The sequence below is a fragment of the Epinephelus moara genome, chromosome 10, assembly GCF_006386435.1.
Source record: "Epinephelus moara isolate mb chromosome 10, YSFRI_EMoa_1.0, whole genome shotgun sequence".
NCBI lineage: Eukaryota > Metazoa > Chordata > Actinopteri > Perciformes > Serranidae > Epinephelus > Epinephelus moara.
The window spans coordinates 3,745,322-3,770,722 of NC_065515.1; the positions used below are offsets into that span (position 1 = coordinate 3,745,322).

Below are 25,401 nucleotides of genomic sequence, written 5' to 3' on the forward strand. Positions count from 1 at the left end.
CCCATCTAAACACAAAATCAGGGAGAAAGTCATCAGTCTTTAGTTAAGCAAAGCGTCTAAAGACTGACTTGTGAGTCTACAAAAACTGATGCTGAAATGGCTACAAAGCTGCTGTTGTGGGCAGTGCAATGGAAGTCATTGTTAACACCAACAATCAATTCAGCTACTTTACCCTTTAAAACGTGAGCAAATTGGCTATACTTCTTGTTTTCAAAAACACAGGAAGAAGGCAATGAGCAATGAAAGACAAAATGACCCCCAAAAATTTGCAAAAACATTCATTCAAAGAAAATTCCAAACAAGAAAATTAGTAAAAAACAAACAAACAAACAAAAAGACCTGGAAAAAGTGCTAACGATGACAATAATTAAAATTGAAATGATACTAATTATGTACCATGATTTTAAATATGTAATAATAATAGTAATAATTGTAACTATAGTTTTTCTCTCGCTGTTTTCCTTTTTTCTCTATTTTTTTTTTTAAAGAGATCACATCAACTAGCACAGGGATCAGAGGTTTAAGTACTTGCGAAATGCATCTGAAAGCAACACAAGAGAAGTGATGTTGCCCCAGGTTTCAAAGGGTTAAATGAGCTGTATAGCCCAGTGAACGGGTTAGTTTAAATGGTAGTTTACTCATATATAGACATTTTTAAAAACAGATATTTCCCTCTCTCCGTTTTCAAACAAAATTCTGTCCATATGTTCTTCATTAAATGAAATATCTCAACTACACTAGAAGGCAAAATAGACGCTCACAGCTAACGCTTGCCGGCATTAGCTGAACACAGTCTCACCTACTGGAGATCTCATTGCCGTTGATTCCCCTTTGATATTCAGAAGATGGAGCTTACTAAGAGGTACCAGTGATGCTCTGAACATGCTAAACTTTTCCCTTCCACCATCTACTGGCTCGTCATTTCTGGTGGACTTTAAACTGCGGACGCTGAAGTGGACTGATAACATTGGGTGCAGCAGACGCCTCCATTTGGCGGTGAAGTGGTGCAGCATTACCAAGTTTAAGTTCAGAGTAGTCATTAGACTAAGCAGTGGTATAAAAAACATAAGCAGAACAGTAGTCCACCATTGTTACTGTTTCTGGCGCATGCTCATTACACAAAGCAACAATGGGCATGTGGCAGTTTAGGAGATGATGTCATCATTTCCCATACACTCGGTTTTACTTGTCCTCATGGATACAAAGTCTTAAAGAATTTGCACTGCGAGAAAAAAATCTGTCTTAGTGACCTAAAATTCAGATTGTGTGTGAACAAGAGGAAAAAATCTATTTCTAAATATATCTGTATACATGTAGACATGACCTTCGTAAACAGTCTTTTTCACAAGGTTTGTGATGTGGAAAAAACCTGCAGCCTTGATCAATCTTCATTTTGATGAATAATAAAATGAACCCGATGAGTCACAGTAGATCTTACTTGAATATACATTTAATACAACACAAATCTGACCTCAAAGAACACCATGGTGCAACATCCATACAGACACAGCCATACCAAAACCTAAAGTAACAGAACAATGATTCAGCCTTCTATAGTGTATTTCACATGTTGCAGATGTGTCCAACATTGGAGTCTAAACATCTACGGTCATAGATACATAAAGGTCTTCATCTTACAATATGTCAGCCTTCAGACACTCTGGAGCCTCCTCACATGCCTGCATGCAGACAGTGAAGGACTCTCTATTAAAACCTTGACCATGGATGAATCATATTGTCATACAATTACTATTATTACAAACAATGACATTCAGATACTTGATATTGAATTTTTTTTTTTTTCACAACAGTTTGCATTTGGGGTGAAATAATGCATGAAAGAACACTTAAGAGGAAAAGCCAAAAAGAAAGAAAAACATTATGAACGCAGCAGCAGCACCTTTTGTGACATTACTGAGTGAGGAGTGACCAGAGGTGGCAGCATTTATCTGACAGTTGAATCTTAGGGCGGATTTACAGTTTATTTCATTGGGAGAGGAGGTTCATTGTCTCCTCAGCAGGAGGATTGACAGTGAACAGCAGCGTAAGATGAGATCATCGCTCTGTGAGTGTGTGTGTGTGTGTGTGTGTGTGTGTACACACTACACCTGGAATGAAATGATAGCACTGGCAGAAATGCGACGTCCTGTCTAAAGCTATCTCTTCTGTTGTTTACTCTGTCACCTAAATGATGACAAATCAATAAAACACACAAACTCTTACAATAAAGCGATTTCAGTCTATTGAGCCTTTGACCCCTGTGAGAACTCTGTGTGTGTGTGTGTGTGTGTGTATGTGTGTGTGTGTGTGTGTGTGTGTGTGTGTGTGTGTGTGTTGAACAACACCAGCCCACGCTACTGCAGAATCCACACGTAGAGGTCAGCATGTTACCACCTAACAGCCAAACACACCAGCTCTCTTCTTGGGCTGCGTCCGACTCAGAATTTTCCCAGTCGACTAATAGTTGTAATTTAGGGTCATTAGTTGACTAGTCGCCTGCATGTTTATGATATTAATGTAATTATTGAATTATAAATTTTGGTGGTTTGAGTTGAAGGTGTGAGAAAGAATAGTGTCAGTAACATTGTTAACACTGTGCTACATTACAGAGAAATACAAAACCGTACTAATGAACCTTCATTAATATAGGCCTATATTTTATCTACAAGTGCACGTAACACACTGAGCGAGCCGCCTGTTAATGACGCTGTGGGCTAATGGGCATTAGAGGGTGACACGAAAGTGGATTTTCAGTCCCATCCCACTCCCACAAAAATAATCCCGTCCCATCCCAATCCCACAAGAATGACTCCTGTCCCATCCCGCTCCCGTGTTGTGTTTCAGTTACAGTAAAAAAAATATATATATCTATAGTACATGGATCACACAATGCCTACCTTAGTTGAATATAAACCCAAATATGACATCTAATGTTGTGTTTCGATGTTTATTGCCTAATTATTTTAACATTCACTCCATCCTGAAGCTGTTCAGAATGGCAAACACATTTGATTTCTGATGTGGTCAGACAACACGTCATAAGAACCAGTTCTGAGAGAGAAAAAATTAGTTAAAGTAGTGTTTGGTTCCTCTGACTAATATTATTATATATGGCATCATTAGATTATTAATACTGAAGCATCAGTGTTAGAGCAGCATGTTACTGTTGTAGCAGGTGTGCAGTTAAATTGGTCGTATTCGCTCTTTTTGTTGAGATGGTTTTAGAACAAACCCGGCGCACCGGCTCGTTCAAATTACTGGGCTGCCCTCTGTCATTTGGTTTCAATCCAAAACACTCCCACACAGGGGCCGTGGCATTTGGTTTAGGAACAAGTTCTCTGTCTTTCTCTTACGCTCAACTCTCTGTTTTCTTCTCCGCCTCGTCTCCCCCTCACGAAGATCGCACTGTGTGTGTGTGTAGCCCGTAGCCCCGCCTCCCCCTAAGAGACAAAGACACTCGATGACAAGAGCTTTCCCTCCGTTCATTACGCTAATGAACCAACTCACCTGGCTGCCAGACGATGCACGGCAGTGAACGCTCTTGTTGTCCAGTCTCTTTGGTGGAGAGAGACTAGGAAAACAAACAAAGCATGAATATGGCAATTAATCCCTTTTAATTTACCGTGCAATTAACCGACTTATCGCATATCGCGACAGGCCTAATTATGATTCCCAGTCCCGCCCGCTCCCGTTGACTTTTTTTCCCATCCCGTCCCAATCACGTGAAGAATAGTGAAACTGATTCCCATCCCATGGGAATCCCATAGGAATCACGTGACCCGTGGGACTCCCGAAAAAATGTCAGCCTCTAATGGGCATGTAGCTACTTCCATGTTTCAGATGATACGTCATGTTTGTAGTCGACCAATGAAGATGAGTTTACATATCACCTTGGGTTCGTCCTTCACCTTCTCAAAATGATCCCACACTTTGGATTTCCTGCCCGACATGTTATTAACTAGCCTGTGGAATAACCGCAGGTACCGGCCCTGGAAATTAGGGGTGGTACACGTTCTGCGTCTTTAACCGCCTGGTAGACAGGAGGACGGGCGCTAGGCTTTTGTGCCTCCTTTGTGCCTTAACAAGCATCGTATCATAACGTACCTGAAATCCTGAGTGCAGAGCTGATCTTCTTCCAGGAGCTGTTTATAAGTGTGTAGGCCTGTCGTCTGTGGGACAGATGTAAAGCTCTGGGTAGCCTAGTAGGACACTTCCTTTGTCTGTCCTTTCAAAGTAAATTCCCACATGTTCCAGTCATATAAGTTTTGATTTATTTTGACGAGGTGCAGCTCCTGATAGAATTTCATGTTTGCTTGTTTTTTTGTGAGTTTTTTTTTGTGCGACTAATCGACCAATGAAATCTTACCGACTAATTACCTTTCTGGTCGACCAGTAGGGGGCAGCCCTACTCTCCTCATTGGATCAGTATGATACATGATATGATATTGATATGAAGCACTATATGGCCCATTTAAGTGGGTCATTACCATAAATTAAAATATGGCCTGGCTTCCTGGTTTGAATTAAGGTCGCTGGTCGTTGGTATCTGTGTGTCAAAGAGTGACTGAGAAAATGGCTTAAAGGGAGAGAAATAAATCCAGTCTGGGTGTGTTGAGCTCAGAGTTGTGAGTCTGTGTGTGTGTGTTTGTGTTTGCATGTGACAGTTCAGCCATGTTTTTGACCGTGTGCCAGTGTGATCAGTCAGACGGTAGGGGATCAGCAAGGTGGCGTTAATTAAAGGGGCTGCGATAATTGTATGCAGAACACATGTGCACAGGTAATTACTGTTACCCTGGAGATGGCTAATTGATAGGTGGTGGCTGCACTGATAAAGATAAAGGGCTGGGCAAAGAGATGGGCGAGAGTGTATAATGGGCGCAGAGGGATAATTGGCAGGGCATGAGAGAAAGAAATGGACGGAGAGAGAGTGAAGAAGGAAAGGCAGCAGCTGACTGTAGCTTTAAACAAGGATAGTAGACGGTGTGTATTTCTAGCAAACTGTCAGGTAAATTGAAATGTTCCGAAAAGAGTAAGTACATTTCATCAGTGGAATCTAAATGAAACATTATGAGTGCTGAGTTTCTGATATAAAAACACATCCAGTTGAAAAATGGACAACATTTCCAGAACAGATTAGTATTGGGCAAGCTGTTATTGTTCTTCAGCATCAGCTAATGATGACCATACGTCATGCTTTCATCCAAAGAAGGGAATACTCTTAGCAGTATTGTGGTGCACCAACTACTCTTGCTTTGCCAGACCAATCTGCACATCATGTGTCAGTGCCAGCTCTGCCAAAAGGTCCTGCAGATCCCACCATCATTCCACTCCATGAAATATGTTTTGGAGGTTGTTTGTACAGTCATATTTTTCAGTTGCGGGTGTGAAGTACAGTGGAAACTGCTTATAGTGATCACAAATACAGTAATCAACTGCTTGTATGGATCAAAAAGGTTGGGACAGAATCAGACAAATGCTGTTTAGATTAGTGATTCCCAACTGGTCCAGCCACGAGGCCCAGATTTCTCTTCAGTCATTTGTTCAAGGTCCACACAGTTTAATGTATTCAGCGTCATACTTGCATTTGGCCATGTCACTGAGCTAGTTTGTTGTCTCTGTCATGCAGCTGTCTGTTAGGCCCAATCCCAATACCACCCCCTAACCAGTCACTAGAGACCCACATGTCCGCCTGAATCAAATGTCATTTTAAATCCACGCTGAGTCTTGTCAACATACCTCTTTTGCTGGGGTTTTTAAGAGTGGAGCAAAAACAAATTATGATGTCAGGCAGTATGAAGAAGGCATATTGATTTAGATCCGCCTATCTTGTCTTTAGCACTTGCAATTGAAGAAGAGGAAGAAGAAAAAATACTTTATTAATCCCAAGAGGAAATTCAATTTTTTCACTCTGTTGTCATACACACAGGCCCGAGTACACACACATGCACAAACAGGACCTGTGTATGCATTAAATGGAGAGCCCTGAGCGCCCTGAGCGGTAGGGGTTATGTGCTTTGCTCAAGGGCACCTCTCCAGCCACCAGTCCACACTTCATACTTGGTCTGTTGACTTGAGCCAGCAACCCTCTGGTTCCCAAACCAAGTCGCTATGGACTGAACTATTGCCGCCCCAGCACTGCTTGACAACGGCATAAGTCCTGCCAGTGGCGCTGATTGGCGAATCGAGTCCCCCCAGGGCTCTCATTGGTTGTTTTTAACTGAGAAACTGCTGATTCATGTCATGATGCCAGACGAATCAGTTAACTTGAACTCAGTGGAGTGGGCGGACTCAAAGGTCTGGCACTAAGCAACCTTTGTCGTGCAGTAGCAAGACAAAGGTTGCTTAGTGCCAGACGAATCAGTCAACTTGAACTCAGTGGAGTAGGCGGACTCAAAGGTCTGGACCTAAGCAACCTTTGTCTTGCAGTAGCACGTCTGCTTCCAGCTCACTACCTGAGGCTGATAAAGGAAATCACTTTCTCTCAATGAAAAACGTAGTGTCCTTTAAGCTTATCACAAAAATGAGTCAACGAGATGCAGCAGTTAAACTTGGTGTTTCTCTGTGTAGTTGACTCAAATAACGAGAAACATGGCTGCCAGTGATGAAGACAGAAAACAAATGTGCACAGGGAAAGCCCCTGTGGTCGAAGCCGCCCTCATCATGTGGAGTGATAATGCCCGGTTACGTAATGCCCCCTTGAGCGAGCCCTCGATGGCGATGCTGTCTGTACATTACTTTATATTAATGCATGAGAAATAAAGAGAAAGAAAAAATTCTGTTCTAATAATCATCCCATTATAGCGAACAATGTGACAGATGTGATCACTATAGGAGGCTCCCACTGTACATGCAGATACACCAGTATGGCTCACAGCTGAGAAGCATGACGGCACAAGCTCTATCAGCTGCTGGCTGCACAGACACAGTTGGATAAAATCATTTTTGGCTTTATTTTAATGGGATTTGTTGCTGATAATAAAAAGATCACATAACGCCGGCCTTATCCTGTAATATTAAGACTGTAATTCACTTTGATGAAGATCCAGCCGACGATGACACAAAGCAAGCCAGCAGAAAGGAGGCTGTTTTTCCCTACAGTGTAACATACTCCCTACCTTTGCTCTGACATACAGCATGTTCGTTAATCCAGCTCCTGTCTACCTTTCTGTCTGTCTCACACTGTGGTTCCTGACACAGGGGAGCAGGCTTTGCAGAAACACAAAGAGGGTTTAAACCTTAGCTCAGCGCTGTAGTATAGACTAAAGGTGGGGATGATCTTTAAACCTTTTTAAATCTTTACTTGGGCTCCGAGTCTGGCAGGAGGAACCTTGCTCTGTGTGTGAATGTGTGTACATGGGTGTGTTTAGTGACACCAGCAGACCATCATATCTCCCTCTTAAATACGCCTCATTTCACCTCACTCCCTTCTGTCTCACCCTTTCTCTGAGTGTATGGAAAACAACTAATTTGTGTGTGTGTGTGCACATTTTCATCCCACCTGTCATCTAACACTGGGGTTGTGATTGCAGAACGGACATCAAAACAACCCCTTCCACCACCATCATCATCAGCATCATCATCATTATGATCAGCCCCTCCAGCAAGAACAAACTGAACCCCAGCAGCAGCAGGCAGTGGCAGATCTGATAGACTTAGACCTGGACATGGTGACTGAGGTAAGGTGCAATATACCACAGAAGCACAGCGCTCCTGTTGGTGTGGTTTTAGACAAAAGCTTGGCGGGTTTTCAGTTTGTGTGAGCAGGGAACATACAGTCCTAAAGGTTACCCATCAGCCCTAATGAACAGCTTCTTCAGGCATAACCTCAGATGATTTCCTGTCTCCTGTCCTCATCCGTTCAGCGCCACTTTTGTTCCTCTCTAGTCGTAAGTCACCCCAACTCTTGACCCCTGTCACTAATGAATAAAACATGCAACCTTGCCGTTGCATAGTAACCAAGTTGAGGCAGAAAGTAAAGTGTGTATGGGTGCACCTGTGAGTTCACATCTGCATGTGTGTGAAAGACGGAGGACGAGAAGAGAAAAACACCCCGGTAGCTCTAGAGCGGAGGTCCTTTAAGGGCGGAGTGGACGTAAAGGTCAGCGTGTCTGTCAGAGAACCGGTGGGGGTCGGCGGGGTGAGCAGACAGCGGCGGTAATCTCGCCGACACACGCAGAGTCGGGCTGCTCGCAGCACATTAACAAAGCATTCATAACACTCTGATAATCACAGCAACCTGACCCCCGCAACCCCACCACCACACACGTAAAGAATATTGAGTCAAGTGGCTTAACTTAAAGCAGACAGAAAGTCTATAAACTTCCTGTACTATTTGAACACTCGCTCCAGTGGCATTTATCCTGTGCCGGGAGTTTCTGTTTGAAGAACATTAGCAAAGGCTCTGTGGTATTGACTCAGAGCACTCAGTGCCACAACATTCAGTAGCAGCTACAGGAATTTTTATGTTAAGGAGAGTGTTTTTAAAATGTGTTTTGTACATTTAATCCCATGGACATACTCTTATCAGTCCCTTCTGCATATCTTGGATATGTAGCTTATCGTCTTGTTGAGTTGATTTTTATCTGCTACGTTAGACTCCGCGGCAACAATAGTCCATATTACATCCTCCTACCCCCCACCCCACCCCCACCCCCCGATCTGTGCAGAAAAAACATACCCATCTAGACCCATGACTGTAAAACACCATGCTCACAGATCCATTTTCTGATAGATGTAAAAAGAACTTTGTGACCTACGAGAGAGAACGAGAGGGGAGATATTCTAAGAACATTCATTATCTCAAAAGAAATTATCCGCATCCATGATTTATGCAAATCTCTGACCATGTATTCAAGGCTTAAATTCCTTTACGACTAAAAATAGTTTCCTTCACTTGCCACCGGCCTAAAGATATTATTAATGTGGGGAAAAAAGGGGAGATACTAAAGAGAGGGGATCATGGGGAGACTGTGAAAGGAAACAGAATGATACAGAACAAATTCAGATCAAATAGAAAGGCTGCTGTCTTTGATAGCTATTCCCTCTGAGGCACACCACACATCCTCTTCAACTGGGGAACCGTAATGACTTGTCCAGAAGAAGACACTGGCGCAGTAATGATGCAGGGGGGTGTGGTAGCTGCTTTTAGCCCAGCTGGTTGAAAGCATCTTCATGTGGAGCAGATGACAAAGATTGTGAGTTTCTTTCCCCCTTTGGAAGATTGTAATAACTCTTGGTAGGTATGTCATCATAATCATTTCATCTCATTATCCCATCTCTCCTCACCCCTCTGTTACCTCCTTTGTGTCGCTGCCACAGTGCTCAGGTAGGTGCCACAAAAGCTTGTGTCGTGTTGCATGCAGTGTGTGATGCATGTTGCACTGGAATGTAAACTGACCCAGATAATATATAGAGAGCATAACAGCAGTGTTATTGTACCTGACTGGTATACTTTCTTTTATTCTCAGAATATCAACCAATTAGAGATTTTTGGAGACATGTCCACACCTCCTGACATCACCTCTCCATCGGTGAGTAGCTGTCACACATGCACAGATTGTGGCTGACACCGAATCGCAATGTTTGTTTAAAATAATTTACGGGTGCAAAAGCTACCGCAGTGTGTTAGTTTTTAGCCACCTGAAAAAATTAATATCAGTTTAAAGGTCCAGTGTGTAGAATTTAGAGGGACATATTTGTGGAATATAATTTCTTTAGTGTATAGTCACCTGAAAATAAGAATTCCTCGTCTACAGAGATCGCCATGTTGTGCCACCATGTTTCTACCAGAGATGGGGGACTCGAGTCACATGACTTGACTCGAGTCAGACTCAAGTCACAAATATGATGACTTGAGACTTGCTTGACTAACGTTGATAAAAGACTCAACTTGACTTTGACTTTGTATTCATGACTTGAGACTTGACTTTGACTTGAGACAGATGACTCGAAAGGACTTGGCTTTAATTCAATATTAAAGGCACGTTAAGCACCGTTGGGCGTCACTTCTGTTTACGTTCAACAATGTTATCAAACACAACGGCGCTAGCCCCGACATACAAAGTTGTTTGGAAAAACGTAATTTAAAATCTGTTTTTAACTGCCTCTCTGGACACCACGTTCATGTGTGTGCTTGCTTTCGCTGGTCCCGCGCTGGCTGGTTGGTGCTGCCTGGACCCAAATGTTTTTGTTGCCATTTGCGGAGCCTGGGCTGCCTACAGAGACCGGACTTTTTCACAGCATATTCAGAGGACATGTAGCTAGTGGATCGTGAGGAGATGTTTGCTGTATGTGATGTATGACTTGACTTGTGACTTGCTTAACCTGAGCAATGACTCGACTTGACTTGCTTGATTCTCACCACAACTAACTTGGGACTTGCTTGAGACTTGAAGGTAAAGACTTGAGACTTGCTTGTAACTTGCACATGTGTGACTTTCCCCCATGTCTGGTTTCTACAGTAGCCCAGAACGGACAAACCAAACACTGGCTCTAGATAGGGCCATTTGCATTTTCGTATTGGACACCGTAGTCAGAAGCCTTTCTGCAACAAGCAGCATTGGAGAAACACTGATTTATAACATGAAACTGCTTTAGTCAGTATTTTTACAGGTTTAAATCACTTGGTCAGTTTGTTTAGGAGAGGAGGAGACCTCTGCGGATAATTGGGCTCCCAGTAAAAACCTCCTAAACACTGAATTCTAAACAGGAGAACTTTAAGCTGGTTGCAGTTGGTAATCCTCACCACTAGATGCCACTAAATCCCCCTGAATCTTACACACTGGACCTCTAAGTGTACACTATATTTAGAATATTTTCACTGCTTTACCTTGCTATCAGATAGCCTTTACCGAGGGGGGTCATTTTACTTTGCAGAACGTTGGAGTTGCTGGTCTAGCACAGCCTCGATTGGTTAATGTGTAAGGTAAAGCGGAGAAAATCTTACAAATACAGCGTACACTTGCACGGATATAGATTTTGTTGGTGGGACTTTTTTTAAGGTGACTAAAATACATTTTACTGTGGAACCTGTCGACAGCAGTACATTGTTAAATGTCTGTGCTGGTGGATTTGGTCGATCACAGACACTAGCAAAGAAGCAGTACATAAAATAAGCACAGCAGAAGCATCACATAGCTTGGACCACCAGGTATGCCACAGTTAAGGCTGGAAATGATAAAAGAAATAAGCTATTTTGCTGATGTCCCATATTTCCACAATTGACATCAGTTGCCAGTTGTCTACCCTGAAGTGAGTGTTGGTGTCGCAGTGATTTGGTCTCTAAAATCCTAACTGTATTTCCGATGATGTGCTTTTTCCTCAATTCCACCTCTGATCACAACCCGCGCAGACCCCCGCCTCTCCAGCCAACACCCTCGACCCCTCGCAGGGCCTGCAGCCTCCCACGGAACTATTTGCTCCCTTCAATCCTGCGTCTGTGCCCTCAGGTAGGACCTTGTTCATTTTCTGCTTAAATACACCACCGCCACAAGCGGAGGGGAAAACAAACGCAGCGGGAGAGAGGGCGTCGAGAAAAGGAGATGAAGGGGAGCTGGAGAGTCAGAAGCTTCGGAGGCGGAGGGCAGAGGAGAGAGGGGAAGAGAAGAAGAGGGGGGTTGAAATAAATAGAGGGGGACGGAATAGAATTGAAATGTAGATGAGGGGAGGGGAAAGAGGAGAAAAGGTGGTGTTGGTTGTGTGTTGAATATGAAATGCATCATTAGCTTGCTGCCTCAGATGCTGCTGATTTACCTGTGGCTGAAGCGACTGTGGTGGTCAGGGGAAAGGAACAAAACATGCTGAGATGATTGTAGTGAAAACTCTCTGTATGCACAGGGCCACTGTGAATTACATGTTGGTATATATTTTATAGTTTCCCCGGTCTCTTCTCCTTTGCTCCAATCCTCACCTCTGTTCGTCTCCTCTCCCCTCTCCGTGCATATGTCAGGGTAGCAGGGTGGCCGAGGTTAAATGTCAACTTTCTCTGCTGTAGGTAACAACTGGAGACCAGAAACAGGCGAGCAGTGAGTGTGTAATAGAATGAGCTTCTACTGATGAGTTTGAGTGATTTTAATGAGTGTGTGTGGGGTTCTTCCTTTTCATAATGACTCTCCCTCATTCTGGAGGTAATTATGATAGTTCACCATGACCATCAAGAGACACCACATTAGCTGCAGGCAGAAGTAGGGCAGCACTCTCTGGTGATGCATGGGTTATTATCTGTGTGTGTTTGTGTGTAGAAGTAAAGCAGTGAGCATATGCACTGTGGGTATTTTAATCACTTCCTTCTTTGTCTTCTTTTTGACTTTATCATTAAAATTTGACTAAGTACCGACCTTTTCTTAACCTCAAACTCTTTGTTCTCTCGCCCCTCACCTCCAGGTTATGTGACGATGGGAGCAGTACCCCCCGGCCACTGGTCACAGCAGGCGTTCGCTGCCCAGACACCGCTGGCCTTTGGGGTCCAGTCTCCTCTAGGTCCGGTCGCCCAGGTGCTGCCGGGCGGCCAGCCTCTGATCTGGGGCCAGGCCAACATCTTCCCTGCCACCCAGCAGCAGTGGGCAGCCATGGCAGCCGGAGCCTTCCCCCCTACAGCCTACCTCCCTGCCCAACCTGTGGGCACTCTGCCCGCCGCCATGTTCCAGACTCTCACCCCCGTCACGACTGTGACTCCAGCCGGCGAGAGCCATTCAGGTGCTGGAGCCAGCGCCTCAGCTCCCTCCCCTTCAGCGTCGTCGAGTCCGCAGCACGGGGAGAGGGCGAGGAAGATGGGCAAGGAGATGTTCAAGGTGGGGAGATATCGGATGGGACCAGAATTATGATCATTAGAACTATATTTTCTACCTTGTCTTTTTTAGAAAGTATGACACAAAGAAAAGGCAGCAAAAATCAATCAGAGGAACCAGGAACCATGTTTAGCTCGTCATTTGTTTCTGATGTTTCTGGAGCATTATATGCCTTTATTAGAAAACCGACAGGGAATGAGGGGAGAGAGATGAGGAACAATATGCACAGGTCCCTGACTGGTCATAAACTGGGGACTTGTGGACATTGTCAGTGCCATAACTTGGCAGTCTATGCCAGTGGTTCCCAACTGGTGGGTTGCTGTCCAAAAGCGAGTCGAGGGTCCACTCTGAATGGAGCACAAGTGACTCGCGAATGTGTCAAGTTTCTAAAAAAGACACTTTATTTTGAAGTACAGTGAATTTCCAGCACAGAGCTTTTATTGTGAAGTACCGTTTCCTGCTGTAGAGTGAGCGACTAACAGACAGCCACTTAACAGAGACAGCAAACTAGCTCTACGACACGGCCAAATGCAAAGATGACGCTGAATATTTTAAACTGTGTGGACCTTGAACTAATGACTGAGGAGAAATCTGGACCTATTGTGATTTAGATAATCCCCCCACCCCCCAGGTCAAGGGCAGAGTATCGGTACTCAATCCCTTCAAGGTATTGACTGAAATAACCCAGTGCCAAGTAGTATCGAAACTTCAATTGCATTCCATTTTATTGACCCAGATCAAGAAAAAAGGTGAATATTTGTATGGTTTTGCTCCCAGTCAGTCACCACAAGATATTTTAGGCAACTAAATGCTTTCATTCTCATGACGTATGGAATGAAGTACTCTTTTAATATCAGTATCACTTTATGGGTACCGGTATTGGTACTGATATCGGAATGTTTTAAACAATACCCAGCCCTACCCACATCTGTGTTTGGTTATGGGGTGCATTTGCACGGGATAAGCAAAGACTGTATTAAATTTGAATTTACTGAAAATGTTCCCGGATGTTATGTCAAGGCTCTGCATGGGTCAAAGTAAATGCATTAGAAAAGGTTCTTTCATGCAACTCTGCTCACTTTAATGACCACCACAAGTCAGGCAGCAGGATTCCAACAGTGTCACTTTACTCTCTTCAGATGTATTTGAGCTCTTTTTTTTCTGCAAATGGGTCTCCATGCTGTGAAGCAAGATAAGCCTTCTGAACTTGCACCCAAAATGCTGTCAGAACTTTTATTTGTAATTGCCAACGCAGCCTCCATAATCCTCAAAACAGACCCCAAGTCACCAAGACGCCAATTTGCACAGGACTAATATTATTACACGACCTCTGTGTTTAGAACCATTTGATTAAGATCATAGATGACCTTAATTATTACAGATTACTGGCCTAAAGACTGTAGTGGCTGCAATGTATCCTCACACAACAGTTTGCATGATATTCTACGATATATGTTGCCTAGGCAAGTGAAGTTGCTGTGGTTGGTTTTAGGAAAAGAAACAAAAAAAACACTTCAGAAATATTAATGTCTGAGTTCCATTTTGAATGCACCTGCAGTGAGTCAAAGTGTTTAAGTCTCTGTGCCCAGTTTTAACGTCGGCCTTCTTGACCTTCAGGATTTCCAGCTGGCGAAGCCTCCGGCCATGCCGGCGAAGAAGGCTGAACAGCCCGGCTTAGCAGGAACCTCAGAGGCATTCAGCACTTACTTCAGCCGTGTGGGCACCGCCCAGGACACGGACGACTGTGACGACTTCGACATTTCTCAAATGAACCTGACACCAGTCACCTCCACGACACCGTCCACCAACTCACGTAAGAGCTCAGCTATTCGTGTTTGTCTGTTCTCTAAGTTACACGCTTTTCCCGTAGCTACGTCTGACTCGACTCATCCTCCCTGCAGCACCCACCCCAGCTCCCAGGCAGAGCTCTCCCTCCAAGTCCTCAGCCTCCCATGTCAGTGACCCCCCCACCGACGCCACAGACCCCCCCACAGACGACTCATTTGGGGAAGCAGAGGGCAGCCCAAGTCGCAGTGGAGAGGAAGATGCTGTAAGTGTGTGTAGTTGTGTGTGTGTGTGGGATAAGTCAAGTGTGTGTGTGCCTTTAATAACTCACTCCTTATGTTGCTATAACCTGCGCAGCGTGTTGAGATCTGCTGATAAATAGCCTTTGTAGCGGTGTTGGCGGGCCAGGTAATCACTCTGGCTGATTAGGGGGCCGATGCTGTTGTGTCCTGTAGTGTGTGTGTGTGTGTGTGCACATGGAGAGTGTGTTTCTGTGTGAGCATGAGCAGTGGTGTACCTGCATAAGTATGTGGTTCAGTGTGTGTGTGTGTGTGTGTGTGTGTGTGTCTGCCTGGTCAACACAGCGTTAAATTAGCTGGTGGAATTGTCAGAGACATCATTAAGCTGTTATTAATACCAGCCAGGTAGCATCCATACATCACCACTTCTATATGGACAGACTCATCTGTGGCGAGATAGAGGAGAAATAACGTCCCCAATTCTTCTTCCAGGGGCAATTAATATTTATTTTAACCAGCAGCACCTCCACCCAGGAGAGATAGTGAGAGAAATTAAGGAAAGATGAGAAGATAAAGAGATTTTTAGGGATGGCGGAGAAACTCCCTTTGCCTTTGACCAAAGTCCTTGCAGAAGGAGTGACCTTCCAAGACTTTTGTAGCTCTTTCCTGCCATTTTTCTTTCTGTCTCCTTCTCTCTTTTTTGTGTTTCTTTCATGCTTGCCTCTTTCTTCTCTTTTGCTCTCCACTCTCCAGGCGTGAAACATTAGTTTTATGCCTCCAATCCAGCTATTATTGAAAAAAAATAGAGGACTTTCACACTGCTGAAAATGTCACCGGGCCTGAATAACACCCAGACACTTTACACAACCCAGAGAAATGTGCATTGGTGGCGGCACCCAGTGAGTGAGTGCGGCAAAAAAGGTTACAAAGAAAGACGGGAAAGATGGAGCGAAGGCAGAAAAACAACCTCCCACTCTCTGCGAAGCGAGGTGTGAAAAGCGGAAGTGTTTTTGGAAGAAGAGAAAAAGCAGTGGATCAATAGAACAAAGGCTTTTATAAAAGAGAAAGAACTGTAAATGAGTGCTCGCATGTATGTTTGTGTGTATTTGCAAGAGACTGCGTGGGCTGTGGGTTCTGTCTCCAAGTGTCCTTATTTCTCCTCCGAGTATTGACACCTTTTCTCTTTTGCTTCCTGTTTACGTCTGCTCTTTTAGTCTCTACCGATCCTGCAATCCTTCTTTCATAATTATTCTTCTCTGTCTACTTCCACTTCCCCTTACTTCCTTCTCTTATACCCCTCCATCGACTTTTCTTCCCATACTTTCCTTCCTCCCCTTCTTCCCGTCTTTAGGCGTGTGGTTCTGGGTCGCCCTGCCCCAGCGAGACAGCAGAGCCCAGCCCAGACCAGGCCAGTCCAGAGGCTGGGAGCTAGATAGCAGCAGGGCAGGGTAGGTATCAATACCTCTCCTGTCCCCTAACACCTCCTCCTTCACTTCCCAGCCCTTACCTGTTCTCCTGGTTGACTGTTGTACCTCACATTGATCTGCCCAGGGTCTCCATCTATTTTTTCATATTTTCCTTCTTCTGTTGCGTCTTTGGTCTCATTTTCACCATTTCCCTTTGACTTGCTCATGAGAAGGCATGTGTTTGACTGAGTGTGAGTGTCGTGTGTGTGATCATGGATGGATTACTGAATGGGCTGATCAGACACAGGCCCTGGGTCCCAGAGTGTCAGGGGGGTCCCCTGTCCTTCACCTGCATAATTTCACATAAATTAACACATACTGACCAGGAAGAGACTCAAAATGACCACAAAGAGACACAGAAAGACCACAAAGAGATGCAAAGGAACTGCAAAAGGACACAAAATAACCAAAAATGACAGGAAATCACCTCCAAGAGACACAAGACAACCACGAAGATACACAAAATAACTTCAATGAGACACAAAACGACTACAAAAACAGGCAAAACAACCACGAAGAGACACAAAATGACAGAAAAGACAAAGAGACACAAAGCAACAACAAGGAGAAACAAAATTAGGACACAACCACAAGAAGACAAAAAAATTCACAAGGAGACACAAAATGACTTCAGAGAGACACAAAATGTCTACAAAAAGAAAGCAATCACAGGGAGACACAAGCTGTCCAAGAAAGATGCAAATGGCCTCAAAGAGACACAAAACAACCACAAGGGGATGCAAAATTCCTTCAAAGAGACATAAAATGACTACAAAAAGACAGAATACAACCACAAGAAAACACAGAATTATCTGAAAGAGACAAAACAAGCACAAGGAAACACAAAATGCCACCAGAGACACAGAATTATCTGAAAGAGACAAAACAAGCACAAGGAAACACAAAATTACTCCAAAGAGACACATATTAACTTGAAAGAAACATCAAATCACAAAAAGATGCTTAACAACTACAAACAGATGCAAAACCACCACAAAGTCAGTGTGCCTTGCTCCTGTGTAGCAGAGGTGGTGGGGCCCTTTGCCTATCTGTGCCCAGGGGCCAACTGTCTCATGATCCGCCCATGTGTGTGTGGTTGTGCATGTGTGTGTGGTTGTGCATGTGTGAGTATTTGTGCATGTGTGAGTATTTGCTTGTGTTTCACTCTGTGTGTTGTTGAAGCCTCGACTGGAGTTTTGTAAGTATCTCTTCTGATGTGGCATCACGTGTGTGAGTTTTTCAAACAATAGGTGACATGTTCATCACGCATGATCGCTTTGGCCGTAGTGCTCCGTGCCCTCATTGTGTCCTGTCTTTGTGACGTGTACTTAAATCATGCCCAGTTCCCTGAATAGCACACATCTCACTTGGAGAGCCAATAGCGTGTGACAGCCAATCAGAAACTGTGCACTTCAGTGAACCGGACGTCATCTGGGATTTGCCAATGTTGTGCGCAACATGCTGATCTCGGATGTTTAGCTTAATATAAAAATGATGCGTGCTGTCATTTTTATGCATTATGTATGTTACATGATGAAATGTAACTCATAATATGTGCGTTATTGTAAGAGGATCAAACTGAGAACGACAAGCAGCGACTATCAGAACTCAGGGAACTGATGATGTGTGTGTTTTATACTTTGTGCGCTTCATCCTGCAGGAAAACTTTCACACAACTTGCACAGGCTGGAAATTTGTTTTAGAGATGTGTCAACATGCTGTTTGCACAGAGACAGAGGGGCGGGCACACAACACACACACACACACACACACACACACACTAAAGAAGAGAGACGTTTTGATCCCTGCCTCCCTACCCGGTGTCCTCACCCACACAACTCCCGAGTGTGGCTCCTTAATGATAGCTGCTGGCACTCACATAGGGAAAAATGTAATGGTTTTGTTTTCATCAGCTAATACTGGGGTGCCAAGATTAATGACTGCCCTGGCATAATTGGCATTAATTAAAACCCAAGAAGCCTTCTAGTCCTTCCCCACTCCAGGAGAGGAGGAGGGACGGCTGAGCAGCCTCTCTCCCCTGTTGGCCACCGTCCTCATATTGAGACAGTCTGAAAGCTGCAGGGCAGCAGGTGGATGTGGGCCTTAAGTGGGAGGACGGATTGTAGAGTACCGAGTGCTGAGTCTGGCTGCACACTGACTGTTATGGCCAGAAGCACCGAGTTTTTCCTCTGTAGTAGGTGGACTGCTTTGGTCCTGGTCCAATGACGCTGCTCCCATATGGTGTTTACTTGCTCAATCACATCGACTTTAGACAACTCCCCAAACACCCCCCCCCACACACACACATACACACCTGTGCAATAGGCCCAGTTATTCCCCAGATGAGCACACCTGTGATCGATACTGTCACCACCTGTGCTCACATTGGAGCCAAAAATGTGTGTTTGCTGCTGGCCATGACCGCCTGTCTTGTCCTCCCCCTCCCACTGTGTGCTTCAGACAGACATGTGTTCAGGCTAGTGGGAGTGTAAGTGTTTTTTTCTGGGGTGATCTCATCATGTCCAGCGAACGCTCCCGAGTCTCAGCCGTGAAATGGCCTGCTTCCACGGTTCACTGAGCAATCTCACATTGCTCCCCCGGCCCAGGGCCTACCACTCACACACACTCACACACACACACGCACATTAAATGTCCACACGTGTACCAGCCAGGCCAGATATTTTGGCCTTCAGGCTGGTGCTAGGCCAGCACATCGCTCATATCTCCACCCGGTTCCTCCCCTCCCTCTCTCGGGGTTTATGGAGCTGAAGCGGCCCCGCTTGGCAGCACTGGTTAGATGATGCGGGATGACACTGCCGGGCTGTGGCTCTGGTGCAGGGGCTGAGCAGTGTGTGCTTGCTGTCACTGCTTGTCTCAGCCTCTTTGTCACCTCTCTCAGGGCTGCTGGCAGCTACTTTCTGCTGACTGTCTGGCCTTGGCCGGCCTCACAGTTACAGCTCTGTATCCCAGAGCCCCGAGCCTCGGCTAAAGCATCTCTCCCAACTTTAACCCCACTTTTATGTGCGGATGAAAGCCGATGCAGATTATGCAACAGGTCAGGTTTTGGTGTGATTTTGAGCGTGAAGCAGCTTTTGAAAGTCTTTCTCCTTTTTTTTTTCCCAGAGCTGCTTTCAGACACAACATGAATAAAGTCTTACTTTATTTGTGAAAATCTGAACACTGAATTGATTTTACCATGTGTGTGTTTTGGCCCCAGATAACCAGTGGACAACTATTAATATCATGAACATTAACTTTAACAGGGCTACAATAAGCTCCTGTTTACATTGTTAATAAATCTGCCCAAGATGACATTGAAATCCCTTGATTTGTCCAAGTGACAGTCCAAAACCTAAAGATATTTCATTTACTATTACATATTTGAGAACCTGGAACCAGAGAATGATGTTTTTGTACATGCAACTGTGTGAAGAGAGCGTTTATGTAAAGATAGACTATGCAGGATAACAATGTATAGAATCATTCATTCATTTTCAGTAACCACTTATCCTGTTAGGGGTTGCAGGGGGACTATCACAGGGCTGACACATTAACCCTTTCAAGACAGGAATTGTGCAAATTTGCAGGAAAGCCCAATCAGTCTTCTTTCAGCATTGGCAGTATAAAAACAAAATGGGGGAGTGCAGCAAAATGCCGCCTACCTACTTTTGTTTATACAGAATGTGCCTTTTTCGGGGCAATGGGGGGCGTGAGCAAGTAACAAAACGTGTAGCTCAGCGTGTGACGTAAACAGTGACGTGGGAGAGAAGCCGCGGCTGGTCAGACAGAGATTCTCTCATAAGTCGGTCCGTCCTTCACCGTCCCCGTCATCTGACGGTTAATGGCCTCTTTGTTTGCGAGGACAAGGAGGGCGCGCAATTCCTTGTCTCCCCAGTTGCTCATCTTTACAGTGTCTGTCAGGTTTGTGTTTCCCTCTTGCTACTAGCTGCTCGCTAATTCCTGCTATCAGCTGTTTCCTGTTTATCCACCGCCAGTGGGTCGCACGTGCGGCGTCATCAACAGCTCCTCCCGTTGCGGAAGGGCGCCTCTGTCTTTTTAAACTCAAAAGGTTCCACCAATATGTCTACCCTACGAGGCGGAAAATTGGGCACCTTGGATCAACTCACCAATCCGGCTCTGTGTGTCTAAACGCTCGCAGCTTGCCGGCAAAACGGCCCAACATTTGCGGAAAATCTGGCAGCGTAAAAGGGGCTAGTGAGAGAGACGACCATTCACACTCACATTCACACCTACGGACAATTTAGAGTCACCAATTAACCTGCATGACTGTGGGAGGAAGCTGGAGTACCCAGAGGAAACCCACGCTGACACAGGGAGAACATGCAAACTCCGCACAGAAAGACTCCCCCCTTGCTGTGAGGTGACAATGCAAACCACTGCACCACTGTGCCGCCCAGAAGTAATCCCTCTCAATCATCACTTATGAAGAGTGTGGCTGTGTATTCTTCTGCAGAGACTCTGCCCTCCACCTACTGTATATTGTGTTATTGCCTTCTTATTCTCCATGTCCAGGGCGTGTGCCCCCACAGCACTCAGGTGAGGTCGAGGCTTTATTAAAAGGTAGCGATCAGGTGCCAGACTGTAAGCAGCAAGCTTCCAAGAGACAGCGCAGAAGAAACACAAATATAGTGCGGCAAAACACCAAATGAGAATGTATCTGGGTTTGGCTTTTACTTTTTCCTCCAGACCCTCACCTGTTCCTCTTGACTCTATGTTAAGGAAGTGGAGTCTCACAACTCAGGATAACCATCAGGGTTTCCCCAAGTTAGACATGTTCGCATAAATGTCTCTTTGCTTCACTTAATGCCGTATGATTGAACTGAGGGGCAGCACACAGTGGCACCAGAGACGGCTGTATGTGATGAGATTTGAATAACGTCATTCATTTTTGGGCTTAAAATGATGTCACACATCAGCAGAACCTCCTGTCACTCTAGTCTGCTCACATCCTCAGTTTGCATCCGATCCTATGAACATTAGGTACCAGATCCATGTGTGGCAGCTACTAGCAGACCCCAAACTCTCTGCACAGAGTGAGAGACGTCTTCCAGAATATAATAGGCCAGCCAGTAGTCTCCAATCAAGTTGTCTGCATGGCAGATTGAGTGGCTGGCTGTAATTATGTGTACGATAATAACGGGCCCATTGTGAGTGACTGCAGCAGGCTTGGTGCTCTGACTGCAGGGTGTTCCATCATCCGCTGTTGTCTTCCGGCTCAGTTGGGGAGAAATACAGACATGATGACTCATAACTGGTCTTTCAAGGCGCTAGTTTATACCTCTGATTCATACTGGTCCTGGAGGGAGCCTGCAGTGGGAGAGAATATGCATGTGCGCGCACAATGACACACTCAGAGACAATAACTTACACACACACACACACACACACACACACACACGCACACACACACATAAAAAGCCTCCGAGAGTGAGGGGTGAATTTTTCAGTGGGAGCTCTCAATGAGCTGAGAGAAGTGACGTCGCCTCCAAAGTGGTGCGCTACTGCCACCTGGTGGCCATGGTAGGTACAGGAACTAACGAAGCTTTGCAGGTCTGGATCTGACTTGTCGGGGCTTGTAGGTGATACTTGCAGTTCGGCTGGTCGAGAGAATGAATCAGAATTATGAACTTGGGTCCTCCCTTTTAATTGTGCAACATTCAGAGGAACTGTTGAGGCCAAACATTACAAATCCAGCCAGGTTTATATATTGAGGGGAAAAAGAGGCTGTTTAAAATTGCTGATGTTTTTCTCTCTCATGCACAGAAGGGGAAGGACCCTCTCTACGCCCAGATCAACAAAGGGAAGAAATAAAGAGACACACAGGAAGACAGACCTGACCAGCACTGAGAGAACAGGAGGAGAACCCTCACCTTGTGTGTGTGTGTGTGTGTGTGTGTGTGTGTGTGTGTGTGTGTGTGTGTGTGTGTGTGTGTGCGTGCGTGTCTGGCACATTTCCCTGCCAAGCCCTTCTTCTTCTCCTCCTCCGGCTAACAACCTCCCAGGAGGAGCCTCCACACTCCCTCTGTCCTCCTCCTCCTCCTGTGCTCCACCTCCTCCTCCTCTCTGCAGCCTCCTCTCCTCCTGAGAGGAGAGAGCCCTCTCGGTCATTCACTCCAGGCAGGAGGGATATCAATCACTGAGACGGATCCAGTTCTCCCTCCACTGCGCTGTCTTCTCCTCTCCTCTCTCCTCCCTGTGGCGACTCACACCCCAGCCTTACAGAACATAACCTGCTCCTTCCCTCTCTCCCTCCTTCCCTCCCTTCCTCCCTCCTCCCTGTCTTCGCTCTCACACTCCTCCCTCTGCCTCCTGTGTCTGGCCAGAGACTGTGCTGCCAAGGAGGGACTGAATCAAGCAGTGCCTCCCTGTCTCCGACACACACCCACGCAAACACGCACGCTCATCGGGATTAGAATGATCATCTTTCGTTTTTAACTGACAGAATCTGCATCTGTAGCGAGGAGATCCCACAGGAGGAGCTTAGACTCTAACGAGCCTATCAGGGACGGCCCGTTACTGGGATCACTGCTTCTGATTGGTTGGTTGGTTCGGGCGTTGTCTCCCCATTCTTGTGAGTGTCTGCTGGATCACTATGCAGAAACAGACTCTCTGGGAGCTACTCACACACCAACTACACGCATACTGTGCACACAGCAATCAGCCTACATGCACCCACCACGCACACACACACACACACACACACACACTCACACTCATCTCTCACCCTCTCTAACATGCATACACACAGTGATTTGCCAAACGTCTCTCCTCGCAGACAGACTCACACAGAGGCCAGAGGACCGGACATACTGAGGAATGGACCCTGAGAGGGAAGCGAGTCCAACAGATTCTGTGATCGAACTGTTCATTCTCTATAGCTTTTGTACAATACCGATTAAAAAAGAAAAAAAGAAGAAATTGAAAAATGGAATTTTTATTTTATAAGTCAATCAAGCCGCTGGGGTCAGCTCTATAGGAGTTATAGAGTCAACATGGCTTTAAGGCATCTGATCGTTGGTTTGCCAAACTCATTTTGTAAATAACGAAGACAACAACCATTCTGTCCACCGGACTTCTGTGCCATAAAATAGGAAGGCTTCAGTTATGCAAACTTGACGTTAACCCAAGCAATACCAACATATGTTTTCTTTTTCCTGTTTTGTTGCCCTCTGATATCATTTTGTTCTTGTGCATGGATGTTGTAGGTCTTCGTCTTAACCTCACTTACTAATCCTGATTCCAGCTGCACATCTTTACCCCTTATTGGTCCTTTCAGAGTCCCACCACCTCACATTATTATGTCCCAAACAGATTTGCTTCTGCAGTTTATGTTGCCACAAGTACGCACCGCAGCCCCACGTTTTCGCACCACTCCCTATGTTGCAGTCTCACTCTCCTCCATCCCACCCCACCCCCCCAGAATAGTCTTTAAGATACAGTGATGCTCTGCCCATCTGTCTGTCTGTTGGTCAGGTGCCAAACCGCTGCTGTCCGAGCGTCTGTGTGTGGACTGCAGCAACCTCTGCTACAACTACATCAACTGTGATGCCAATGACTCCCTATTTTATGGCCAGAGTCCCCATGTCACTTGAGAACTCTTTTGGACTATGACGTTGATTAACTTAAACATTTGACAACTAGAAGACGAGCAAAGAAGTTGAATAAAAAGGGAAACGTTGCTGTTTGAGTACATAACATTTCTAGACCTATTTTAACTTTACCTCAGCTAACAGTTTCTTAATGTAAATTGACACATTATTTTTATCTTTATGAATATGACATTCTACAGTGGGTTTTTAGATAATTTTTTGGTTCTCTCTTGATTTATGTATTCCACCATGTATTACTGTTACAAATAAACACATCCCAAATGACTGATACGTCTATTTATGTGTCTTGGTTTGTAAGTGTGTGTAAGAGAGAGTGTGCCTAATGGTGTGTGCCTGGCAGAGGTGACCCTCAGTGAGGCTGTAGTTAGTGTAAAGTGAGTGTTACAGTACTTTGTTGTAATTTAACACAGCTTTAATGGCCTGTCACATTCTGCTACAGCGGCAGCCTCTAATGCAAGCTGTCATAGGCTTTATTAGCAAGCGACTACAAAACAAGGACTTCAGGCTTCTTCCTTTAGCTTTACTTCTCCCTTCCTCCCCGTGGAAAAGGTTAAGACATTAGAGCACTTTGTTGATTCCATATTATACAGGAGAAATGAGAGCTGCAGACTTTATCCATCCATCCATCTTCATTTGCTAATCCGGGGCCGGGTCGCGGGGGCAGCAGGCCGAGCAAAGCACCCCAGACGTCCCTCTCCCCAGCAACGCTTTCCAGCTCCTCCTGGTGGATCCCAAGGTGTTCCCAGGCCAGATGAGATATGTAACCCCTCCAGTGTGTTCTTGGTCTGCCCCGGGGCCTCCTACCAGTGGGACGTGCCTGGAACACCTCTAATGGGAGGCACCTATGAGGCATCCTGATCAGATGCCCAAACCACCTCGACTGACCCCTTTTGACTTAAAGGAGCAGCGGCTGTACTCAGAGCTCCCTCCAGATGTCTGAGCTTCTCACCCTATCTCTAAAGGCTAGTTCACATTACACGATTTTCACCCTGATTTTGCGTCGCGGAGACTATCGTAATGTTTTGAGTGTTCATACCTGGTGATGTGTGTTTCTGTCAGCAGGAGTCTCGCCAACTGCGTTACGACCTGTGTGTGCACACCACAAGATTTCTGCACCGAGCCCTCGCCGACAGAGCCCCAGATAACGCGGTGACGTCACCAAACTTGGAGACGACACAACGTAAAGACATGGATATTCTTTATTATCCTGGGTCCAAACACAACATGCTCCCTGTGATCCTGTGGACGCCACCATTGTTGTTGTTGCTTGCCGGCTTGCCAGTGTTGCCAGATCTTGGGAGAGAAACAAGCAACCAGGGCTATGGAAACAAGCCCAAAAGAAGCGACTGCAGTCTGACATACTATTATGCGTTTAAATAAGTTATTAAACGGATATATATAGAGGAAGTTGACGTTTAGAGAGCAAATAAGCAACTCCACTTTAGAAACAAGCCCAAAGTCGCAGCTAATAAGCAGACCTGGCAACCCTGCGGCT

General features: G+C 45.4%; 1 protein-coding gene across 10 annotated transcripts in view; it reads left to right on the forward strand.

The window, feature by feature from the left end:
• Positions 1–23,714, forward strand: part of dab1a (DAB adaptor protein 1a) — a 121,975-nt gene extending 98,261 nt beyond the window's left edge. For 5 of the 10 annotated variants that reach the window (XM_050054138.1, XM_050054142.1, XM_050054141.1 and 2 more), the window contains 8 exons: positions 7,530–7,676; positions 9,468–9,530; positions 11,351–11,447; positions 12,382–12,788; positions 14,403–14,598; positions 14,687–14,835; positions 16,161–16,257; positions 22,060–23,714. In XM_050054138.1, coding sequence (XP_049910095.1) covers positions 7,530–7,676; positions 9,468–9,530; positions 11,351–11,447; positions 12,382–12,788; positions 14,403–14,598; positions 14,687–14,835; positions 16,161–16,241 — 1,140 coding nt within the window. In that variant the 3' untranslated portion in view covers positions 16,242–16,257; positions 22,060–23,714. The remainder of the gene's footprint in view (positions 1–7,529; positions 7,677–9,467; positions 9,531–11,350; positions 11,448–12,381; positions 12,789–14,402; positions 14,599–14,686; positions 14,836–16,160; positions 16,258–22,059) is intronic. The other 5 variants (XM_050054143.1, XM_050054146.1, XM_050054145.1 and 2 more) reach the window with 2 other exon arrangements.
• Positions 23,715–25,401: the final 1,687 nt, after the last annotated feature.